The sequence below is a fragment of the Rutidosis leptorrhynchoides genome, chromosome 10, assembly GCF_046630445.1.
Source record: "Rutidosis leptorrhynchoides isolate AG116_Rl617_1_P2 chromosome 10, CSIRO_AGI_Rlap_v1, whole genome shotgun sequence".
In the NCBI taxonomy this organism is placed as follows: Eukaryota; Viridiplantae; Streptophyta; class Magnoliopsida; order Asterales; family Asteraceae; genus Rutidosis; species Rutidosis leptorrhynchoides.
In genome coordinates, this window is record NC_092342.1 from 23,724,674 (window position 1) to 23,736,352 (window position 11,679).

At 32.4% G+C, this 11,679-nt stretch overlaps 1 protein-coding gene across 1 annotated transcript; it reads left to right on the forward strand.

Moving 5' to 3' along the window:
* The first annotated feature begins 4,470 nt into the window (after nucleotides 1–4,470).
* Nucleotides 4,471–6,050, forward strand: LOC139873556 (uncharacterized). The gene is made up of 4 exons (XM_071861478.1): nucleotides 4,471–4,632; nucleotides 4,727–4,827; nucleotides 4,906–5,002; nucleotides 5,404–6,050. The coding sequence occupies exons 1-4, from the start codon at nucleotides 4,572–4,574 to the stop codon at nucleotides 5,775–5,777; spliced, it is 633 nt and encodes a 210-aa protein (XP_071717579.1). The 5' UTR covers nucleotides 4,471–4,571; the 3' UTR covers nucleotides 5,778–6,050.
* Nucleotides 6,051–11,679: the final 5,629 nt, after the last annotated feature.

The following is an 11,679-nucleotide window of genomic DNA, read 5'->3' on the forward strand; positions in this document are numbered from 1 at the left end:
CGATTTAATATCGTCTGTCTTTGTCATTATGTTTGCTAAATGTTTCAGTACTATCTATTTGCGTTTAAAATATTGTGTAATATTAATGTACTCACTATTTATTTCTTATATATGAAGTTCAATATGAATTTTGCTGGAATACAACATCAATCAAGTGGTGGAGATCTCTGTATAGCAGACAGTGGAACTACACACACTATACTTAAATCCGAGAAATATTTTATTGATCTAAAACCAACGGAAGGAACTATACATACAATATCAGGACCTGCTAACTTGATAAAAGGGATAGGAAAGGCAAATTTCATACTACCAAATGGTACAAAATTTTTAATAAATGATGCCTTATTTTCTCCCAAGTCAAGCAGAAATTTATTGAGTTTCTCCGACATATACCTTAACGGGTATGATTATCAGTCAGTGACAACAGAAAATGAGAAATATTTAAGTATCACTGACAAGAGTCATGTGGTTGAAAAACTGCCAAGACTTAGTTCTGGATTACATTATACACATATAAATGTACCAGAAATACATATGGTAGTTAACGAAAAATATATTGATCCTGGTGTATTCAGTTTATGGCATAACAGATTAGGCCATCCAGGATCAACAATGATGAAAAGGATTATTGAATGTACTCATGGACATCCACTAAAGGATAGAAAAATCCATCATGATACAATGGTTCCATGTACATCTTGCTCTCTTGGAAAATTGATAACTAGACCCTCACCACTTAAGGTTGAGAAAGAATCACCAATGTTTCTTGAAAGAATTCAAGGTGATATATGTGGACCAATTCATCCACCATGTGGACCATTTAGATATTTCATGGTTCTAATAGACGCATCTAGCAGATGGTCTCATGTTTGTCTGTTATCAAGCCGTAATGTGGCATTTGCAAAATTTCTTGCCCAAATTATTAAATTGAGAGCTCATTTTCCTGATTACACCATTAAAAGGGTGAGACTTGATAATGCTGGTGAATTTACATCTCAAGCATTTAATGACTATTGCATGTCTATAGGAATTGTTGTTGAACATTCTGTTGCTCATGTGCATACACAAAATGGTTTAGCCGAGTCATTGATTAAACGTTTACAGTTAATCGCTAGACCATTGATAATGAGAACAAAACTCCCTGTATCTATATGGGGTCATGCAATTTTACATGTTGCTGCATTGATTCGCATCAGACCAAGTGCAAGTCATAAATATTCCCCCCTACAACTTGCTTTTGGTCAAGAGCCAAATATTTCCCATCTTAGAACATTTGGTTGTGCAGTGTATGTTCCAATTGCGACACCACAACGTACAAAAATGGGTCCTCAAAGGAGGTTGGGAATATATGTTGGATATGAAACATCTTCAATATTAAGGTATATTGAACCTATGACAGGTGACGTTTTTACAGCACGTTTTGCTGATTGTCATTTTAATGAAACATTGTTCCCTAGATTAGGGGGAGAAATGAAAAATAAAGAAAATGATGTTTCATGGTGTGAACCTCAATTAAAGTATCTTGATCCTCGCACAAAAGAATGCGAGACAGAAGTTCAAAAGATAATGCATATACAAGAACTTGCAAATCAATTGCCTGATGCATTTACAGATACAAAAACGGTGACAAAATCATATATACCAGCAGTAAATACTCCAGCTCGAATTGAAATTCCAAAAGCTGGCAATAACGTCACTCATGAATCTTTGCCACGTCAGAAACGTGGAAGACCAATCGGTTCAAAGGATAAAAATCCTCGAAAAAGAAAATCAGCTGATAATGAAGTAAAAGAAAGTGTTCAAGAAGAACCACAAATCAGTACTCCTACTGCAGAGGAGATTGATGATGTCAATACAGAAATTGCAATCAATTATGCATATTCAAAAATATTATGGAACCGAAATGAAATGAAAAATCTTGATGAGAAATTTTCATTTAATGTTGCATATGACATCATGAATAATGATGATGATCCAGAACCAACATCTATGGTTGAATGTCAAAATAGACATGATTGGGCTCAATGGAAAGAAGCAATACGAGCTGAATTAGAATCACTCAATAAAAGAAAAGTTTTCGGATCCATCATTCTCACTCCTAAAGATGTGAAACCTGTAGGATACAGATGGATTTTTGTCCGAAAAAGAAATGAGAAAAATGAAGTTACAAGGTATAAAGCTAGACTTGTAGCTCAAGGTTTTTCTCAAAGACCGGGAATTGATTATGAAGAAACTTATTCCCCTGTTATGGATGCAATTACTTTTAGGTACTTAATCAGTCTGGCAGTTTCTAAAAATTTAGAAATGCATCTCATGGATGTTGTGACTGCTTACCTATATGGATCACTTGATAGTGATATATATATGAAGATACCTGAAGGATTTAAGGTACCAGAAGCATCAAATGCAAAACCCAAAGAAATGTATTCGATTAAGTGATTACTTGATAAGCAAAGGGTATACAAATAACCTTACTTGCCCTTGTGTTTTCATTAAGAAAACAACATCCGGATATGTGATCATAGCTGTTTATGTTGATGATCTTAACATCATAGGTACAAATAAAGAGATCTATGAAGCCATTCAACTTCTAAAGAAAGAATTTGAAATGAAAGATCTCGGAAAAACCAAGTATTGCCTTGGTTTACAAATTGAGCATATGCCTAATGGTTTACTTGTACATCAAACAACATATACTGAAAAGATTTTGAAACGTTTCAATATGGACAAGGCAAAACCATTAAGTACTCCTATGGTTGTTAGATCACTCAATGTTGAAACTGATCCATTTCGTCCATGTGAAGATCAAGAAGACATTCTTGGACCAGAAGTACCATATCTTAGTGCAATTGGAGCTCTTATGTATCTTACAAATTGTACAAGACCTGACATTTCTTTTGCAGTTAATTTGTTGGCAAGGTTCAGCTCTGCTCCTACCAAAAGACACTGGAATGGGATCAAACACATATTTCGATACCTTCGAGGAACTACTGATTTAGGATTATTTTATTCTAACGAATCAAAACAAGATTTGGTTGGTTATGCAGATGCAGGTTATTTATCTGATCCACATAAAGCTAAATCTCAAACTGGATATGTATTCCTAAATGGAGGTACTGCAATATCATGGCGTTCTCAAAAACAAACACTTGTTGCTACATCGTCAAATCATGCCGAAGTGATTGCATTACATGAAGCTACTCGAGAATGTTTTTGGTTGAGATCAATGACACAACTCATTACTGATTCTTGTGGACTAGAACGCGATAAAAGTCCAACAACTATCTATGAAGATAATGCAGCTTGCATAGCACAGATGAAAGAAGGGTATATCAAAAGTGACCGAACAAAACACATACCACCTAGATTCTTCTCATACACTCAAAATCTCATTAAGGACAACCAGATTGAAATGAGATATGTGCAATCTAGCAAAAACTCTGCTGATCTTTTCACGAAAGCACTTCCAACTGCTATTTTCAGAACACACATTCATAACATTGGCATGAGACATGTTCAAAAGATGTAACAGCTGAAGCGATGTCTACTTGAGGGGGAGTCAACTCCATGCTGCACTCTTTTTCCCTTAGCTAAAGTTTTTTCCCACTGGGTTTTCTTTAGCAAGGTTTTTAACGAGGCAGTAATTTATAGTTGATCTTCAACAAAATAAAATTGCTATCCAAGGGGGAGTGTTATAATAATAATAATAATATAGATATGGATAGTCAATTTTGGTGTATACATATAGTCAATTTTGGTACACAAAGTATGTATTTTTATATTGAGATTTTAGGCTATAAATACTCATGAATGCAAGCATTAAACTTGCACCATTTCTCACACTTACAAAGTGTTTCTTTCTTTCTCTCCATTATCATCTTTGTTCTTACACTTCATTATTAGTATTCTAAATCAAGAATCAAATCACTAAAGGTAGTTATAAGCCTACTGAATTATAACATCAAGAATCAAACCACTAAAGGTAGTTATAAGCCTACTGAATTATAACATCGAGAATCAAACCACTAAAGGTAGTTATAAGCCTACTGAATTATAACAGAATCTATGTTTTTATGAGTTACATTAAATTTATTTTGGCTGATAAGCACTTGTTGATTCCCCTGATATGATAAGGAGTCAAATCAACTTCAAGAGATTGATACTTGCCTATATCAAGTTTAGATTTTGATTATATCAAAATTTGAATGATGGATGGATGAATTAATTATTTCTTATCATCCTATGATGACTTGTCTTCTTCAACAATGAGATAAATGAGTTTTTTTTTTTCGGATTTTTGTGCATTTCATTTGGTCCACTTTGTTAGTCGTTTTAATTTCGTTTTTCCCTCTAAATTTAGTCAACTAATTTTGGATGGGTGCAAATGAAACCAAACATGAAGTTTTTTTATGTCTACAAACTCCCATTTTCCTCCTATTCTTTCTCTTTTTCATCCCTCCCTTTTATATCCTCTAATCCAACATTCCAACCTAACAAGATTTATAAAAGTTTTCAAACACTTTTCTGGGGTCAAGTTGACCCCATTAAAGAAGGTAACTGCTTCGGATATGGGCACCAAAGTTAAAGGTATCATTAGAGGCATTAAAAATATCTCTTCGCAGATTTTTGGTTAGTCTCCCTTGAATTATTCGATTCCATATTTTTAGTAGTACAACATTTTATATTTTCATCAATAACGCGGTTGAGATGTTTTTCGGCGCAGAGGATGAAAAAGAACAAGAAATAATAATCGGGCAGCCCACAGATGTAAAGCATGTATCGCATATTGGCTGCGATGGAGCAGCCGCCGAATCTCCAAGATGGGTATCTTTTTCTTTTCTTTGTTTGTTTTATGATTATTAATTTTTTTTTTTTTTTGCTTAATTTTGTAATGGGATGCAGATGAAGGGGTTTGATGCATCAAAAGACTGTAAATCTGGACCATTGGACACGACTGGATCCACGGTAGAGACTCCGGACGTCAACTGGGTTTCGGAAGGTTCGTGTAGTTGATGTTCTTTATGCAATGATATTGGTTGTAATTTGTTGATTATCGGTCAAACCAAACGTGACAGTTTGTGATTGTTGGGTAACGGGTCGAGAGAGGGGGGTTAAAACCTGTCTGGTTGACCTTTTTTTTTGGAACAACAAACACACACATTCTTTTTGTCTACGACTTGACTCGAACTCACAACTTAAAAGTTGATGTGTTCTCTTGATATTGCGCATGCTAAGCCAAAAGCCCTTTGGTTGAACTGAAAATTATTTTTTGCAACTTTTGAATAAAAGCTATTGAACAAGTATGATTGTAGAACAATATCAATAGGGGTCAAAAGTTAACTATATAATTATATATTGATCCAAATCTTTAAATCGTCATCGTTTATCATCTTTTTGCAGATTCAACCCGTAGGAGAGCTCGAAAAGATGAAAGAAGTCATAGGAGTAGTCGAAGTGTGGAAACATCTAAAGACCTTCCACTATTACCGAGATCAACTAAAAACCGCCATCGTTCAATGGATAATGCAATGGCCACCGAGGCTTTAAATAAGGACTCGTCATCAAATAGAAGTAGACATACAAGAAGACACCACAGGGGATCAAGACGTTCCCAAGACCAAAACGCAGGGGACGATGATTCAAAGACAGACATTAGAAAGAAGTCTTCACGACGTAGTAGGAAATCAAAGGAGGAATCTTCAGGTGAAGGGTCAACGAGATCATCCACCAAATCTGTAACAGATGAATCGGAAATTGGAGCGGATGATGTATGAAGATGAACAACTTAGAATGAGAATTTTGGTAACAAGAGGATCACAAAGGGGAATTAGTTGAATGATAATCTAAAGTTTGGTTCTTTGTATATGTATGACATGTTTTACCATTCATATTTTAGGAACGGAAAAAAAAAAACAACCCACATTGATGGGTGCAAATCAGTACTTGTAGACTTTTTTTTTAGCAGCGAAAACACACCCTTTACGTTCACCGTATAGACATATAAATATAGATATTAAGAACGTACATAGTACAAATGTGGACATGAGATAGCATGTCAAAACTATATATCTGCAGAGGGGTGCCAAAATATGCGATGTAGTGAATTTTTTTTTTGGATTTTTACTAGTGACACTACTGGATAGTGTTAATTTTTTTAGTGGGATCATTAAAATAAGTTATCTAGTAGAAAGTTTTTTTAATTTTTAACCAATTATACTAATGACTACCATTCCTAGATTCGCTATCTGCAGACGTATTCGGAAATTTATTGAGCCCATGTTCTTTTTTATTCAAAAACGGCCTAAAATTTGAAGTAAAAATATCTTTGACTTATTACGTACGTACAATGTAGGGTTCGCACAATGTTCAAAGTATCTATTTATAGATTCTACATCATAAATAAGCTTTTTCCTTTATAAAAGAAAATCAGAAAATAAAAAGAAAAAATTTTAGACCATGTTGATGATGTTATAAATAATATTATTTTAATGCTAGTTACCTTTGAATTTTCATAATGATAATATCATAATTATATATTAATTTAATTAAAAAAATATATGAAATCTTTTATAAAAGAAAATATTAATCTCTTCTAAATTGTAATTTTAATTTTTAAAAAAATTTAAAAGACATTTATTATTACTAATAACTATTATTATTATTAAAATATAAATACTCAACTTTGAACGAACTTTATTATTATTATTTACTTTTAATATAATAATTATAATTATAACTATTATATTATTAATATTCAAATATGGATTCTTTTTACGAAATTAATTACCTTATATATGTATGCGAAAATAAATGTCTCTATATATTTGTAAAAACAACGACAAGTTTCTTAGTCAAACGGTTTATTAAAACAAATGACTTTATCATTTACATTCACTTAATACCTAAAATATGTCATTAAATTGTTTCGTTTAAATAAACCCATGATTTCACGGGTCATTTCACTAGTTACTATTAAAACAACTACATTCATCAAAAAGTATAAAACTAAATTTCTTACGAAATTTCATTTGTTCTCTTGGAGATGCAAGTAACGAGCAAGTTGTGACGGGTTAACAATGCCGGGTATGTGGGCCGGCCCGTTTTTTAACACCTCAGACACTTCAATGTACCTTTGATTATAAATCGGGAGCGGTTTAACAATACTCTTGTTCCCACTCGGCTTGCCTTCATTCATCGTCTGTAAATCGGCTAAGTTAGCCTTTGGAGCCATAGCTCGAGCCGGATCATATACCTCACCGAATAATGTGCCTTTGGTTAAGTACTCATGAGCCAAATACCCTGCTAGAAGCAAGTTATTATGAGCCGGTGGAGGGTAAGCCGATTTTGACGGCTTGATCGGATACATGGCTCGAGGAGGAACCCGTTTAAGGATCGGCTTCAAGTTTGGCTTGGCTAACTTGGTTGGTTTTAAGAAGTCAAACGTCTCATGTATTTCTTTTCGCTTACGTGGACTCATTGGCTGCAATTGTCTACGTGAGTGGTTCATGGTAACTTGCATGAGGTCCCCCCTAGTCAGCAAATAGACATTCCTACTTTTTCCGAAAATACCCTCATATATAAAATCCAAAACATAAACAAATTTCTCAAATTTACGTGAAAATAGCGGGGTAGAAAGGTAATTCAATTACACTTTTATTTTGTTTATAAAGATAAAATAAAATATAAATGGATAAAGTTTTTTTGTTTTTGTTTTTAGATTACTCGAAAATGGCAAAGAATTATTACTCAACGACCTTCTGTGAAAATATTAATATAAAAGTATATTGTACGAAAATATATTAATTATGAAACAGAAAAGTATTTTTTTTATTTTGAAAAGAAAAAATGAGAGAGGGGGTATATGAGAAGATGAACAATGAGGGTGTGGGATTTATATAGTGACGGAATTAGCAAATTGCCATTGAAAATTGCTAAAAATTACGGTCAAAACTAAAAAGTGGTTGAGCATATATAAAAAGACTAAAAATGGCCAACTTTAATAAACGTACATGCTGGTCTAAAACACTATTATTTCAACCACGACTTTATTATTATTATTATTATTATTATTATTATTATTATTATTATTATTATTATTATTATTATTATTATTATTATTATTATTATTATTATTATTATTATTATTATTTTATTATTATTACTATTAAACAATCCAATCCAAGTATCTTTTAGACCACGAGTGATTATTGTATCAATAGTTTCAATGTAGGTGTTCTGAATAACATTAAGCACACTGACACTGAAATTTTGGATAGTGAGACATTGAGTATTAAGTGATAAGTTGTTTATTTTTTAGGATGATATTACAATTAAGTAGATATATTCAAACAATCAACACAACAAATTAATGCGAGTAATGCACGCAATATACTAAATAGTCCCATTTCTAAACTTTTAAAAATACATAATAATTATAAGATGATAAATATAAAAACGAATATTTTTTATAAAGCTAGATATTCAAATGTTTTCCTTATCCCCATTTGATGTGATCGAGTCATCAAATGAAATACGAGATGAAGCGGTGGAATCGGCTGTAGAGTGTAAACGTTCAACTTTTTTTTTTTGCAAAGCCAAGAAAATTATATATATATATATATATATATATATATATATATATATATATATATATATATATATATATATATATATATATATACACACACACACATTGCATTTGTGGATGCCTCCATTACACACAGGAACCCGAATATTTACAGCTAGAATTCGAAAAAGATTAACACGATATGTACTGCCCTATATTTATGAATCGTCACTGCTTTTATCCAAAGCCCGAACGAAAGTTGCCATATGAAGCCGGGTTTATCAACCATTGATGCCGCTCGATGTTAAGTTTTTTTTACATCTCTTAGATATCCATTCGAAGCTCTTAATTTGGATGTCGTTGACAAGTGTATCTCTTGAACGCGTCTCGTTGTGGAATACTTATTGGTTTCTATTCTTCCATATTAAATACCCACATACCCACTTAACGGCTTGCCATAAGGATTTTATTTTTTCACCGTTTATGTTGCTATCATTACCATTGAACACTTCGTCAACACTAGTGCATGGGAAATTCCCAAAACCCCACCAGTGATACATACTTTCCCAAACCTCAAACGCATATTTGCAAAGAACGATAGCATGATCGGTAGATTCCACGTCCTCATTGAAATGTCCCGTTCATATTGATTATAAACGTTCCATATTAATTGATTTCGTTGCGAGGTTTTGACCTCTATATGAGACGTTTTTCAAAGACTGCATTCATTTTTAAAACAACCATAACCTTTATTTTATCAATAAAGGTTTCAAAAGCATTACGTAGATTATCAAATAATGATAATCTAAAATATACTGTTTACACACGACCATTACATAATGGTTTACAATAGAAATATATTACATCGACATATGTTTCTTGAATGCAGTTTTTACATAATATCATACAAACATGGACTCCAAATCTTGTCCTTATTTTAGTATGCAACAGCGGAAGCTCTTAATATTCACCTGAGAATGAACATGCTTTAAACGTCAACAAAAATATTGGTGAGTTATAGGTTTAACCTATATATATCAAATCGTAACAATAGACCACAAGATTTCATATTTCAATATACATCCCATACATAGAGATAAAAATCATTCATATGGTGAACACCTGGTAACCGACATTAACAAGATGCATATATAAGAATATCCCCATCATTCCGGGACACCCTTCGGATATGATATAAATTTCGAAGTACTAAAGCATCCGGTATTTTAGATGGGGTTTGTTAGGCCCAATAGATCTACCTTTAGGATTCGCGTCAATTAGGGTGTCTGTTCCCTAATTCTTAGATTACCAGACTTAATAAAAAGGGGCATATTCGATTTCGATAATTCAACCATAGAATGTAGTTTCACGTACTTGTGTCTATTTTGTAAATCATTTATAAAAGCTGCATGTATTCTCATCCCAAAAATATTAGATTTTAAAAGTGGGACTATAACTCACTTTCACAGATTTTTACTTCGTCGGGAAGTAAGACTTGGCCACTGGTCGATTCACGAACCTATAACAAATATGTACATATATATCAAAGTATATTCAAAATATATTTACAACACTTTTAATACATTTTGATGTTTTAAGTTTATTAAGTCAGCTGTCCTCGTTAGTAACCTACAACTAGTTGTCCAACGTTAGATGTACAGGAAAAATTGATATATATTATCTTGAATCAATCCACGACCCAGTGTATACACGTCTCAGGCTAGATCACAACTCAAAGTATATATATTTTTGGAATCAACCTCAACCCTGTATAGCTAACTCCCACATTACTGCATATAGAGTGTCTATGGTTGTTCCAAATAATATATACACATGGGTCGATATGATATGTCAAAACATTTGCATACGTGTCTATGGTATCCCAAGATTACATAATATATTAGAATACATGTATAATACAATATAAGTTAGCTAGGATATGATTAATATAGATTTGTTACCAATTTTCACGTTGCTACAACAAGAAAAATTATACAATCTTGTTTTACCCATAACTTCTTCATTTTAAATCCGTTTTGAGTGAATCAAATTGCTATGGTTTCATATTGAACTCTATTTTATGAATCTAAACAGAAAAAGTATAGGTTTATAGTCGAAAATATAAGTTACAAGTCGTTTTTGTAAAGGTAGTCATTTCAGTCGAAAGAACGACGTCTAGATGACCATTTTAGAAAACATACTTCCACTTTGAGTTTAACCATGATTTTTGGATATAGTTTCATGTTCATAAGAAAAATCATTTTCCCAGAAGAACAACTTTTAAATTAAAGTTTATCATAGTTTTTTATTAACTAACCCAAAACAGCCCGCGGTGTTACTACGACGGCGTATGTCCGGTTTTACAGTGTTCTTCGTGTTTCCAGGTTTTAAATCATTAAGTTAGCATATCATATAGATATAGAACATGTGTTTAGTTGATTTTAAAAGTCAAGTTAGAAGGATTAACTTTTGTTTGCGAACAAGTTTAGAATTAACTAAACTATGTTCTAGTGATTACAAGTTTAAACCTTCGAATAAGATAGCTTTATATGTATGAATCGAATGATGTTATGAACATCATTACTACCTCAAGTTTTCTGGATAAAGCTACTGGAAATGAGAAAAATGGATCTAGCTTCAAAGGATCCTTGGATGGCTTGAAAGTTCTTGAAGCAGAATCATGACACGAAAACAAGTTCAAGTAAGATTTCCACTCGAAATAAGATTGTTATAGTTATAGAAATTGAATAAAAGTTTGAATATGAGTATTACCTTGTATTAGAAATATATCTTACTGTAAATAATAAAGATTTCTTGAGGTTGGATGATCACTCTACAAGATTGGAAGTAAGCTAGCAAACTTGGAAGTATTCTTGATTTTATGAAACTAGAACTTGTAGAATTTATGAAGAACACTTAGAACTTGAAGATAGAACTTGAAGATAGAACTTGAGAGAGATTAACTAGATGAAGAAAATTGAAGAATTAAAGTGTTTGTAGGTGTTTTTGGTCGTTGGTATATGGATTAGATATAAAGGATGTGTAATTTTGTTTACATGTAAATAAGTCATGAATGATTACTCATATTTTTGTAATTTTATGAGATATTT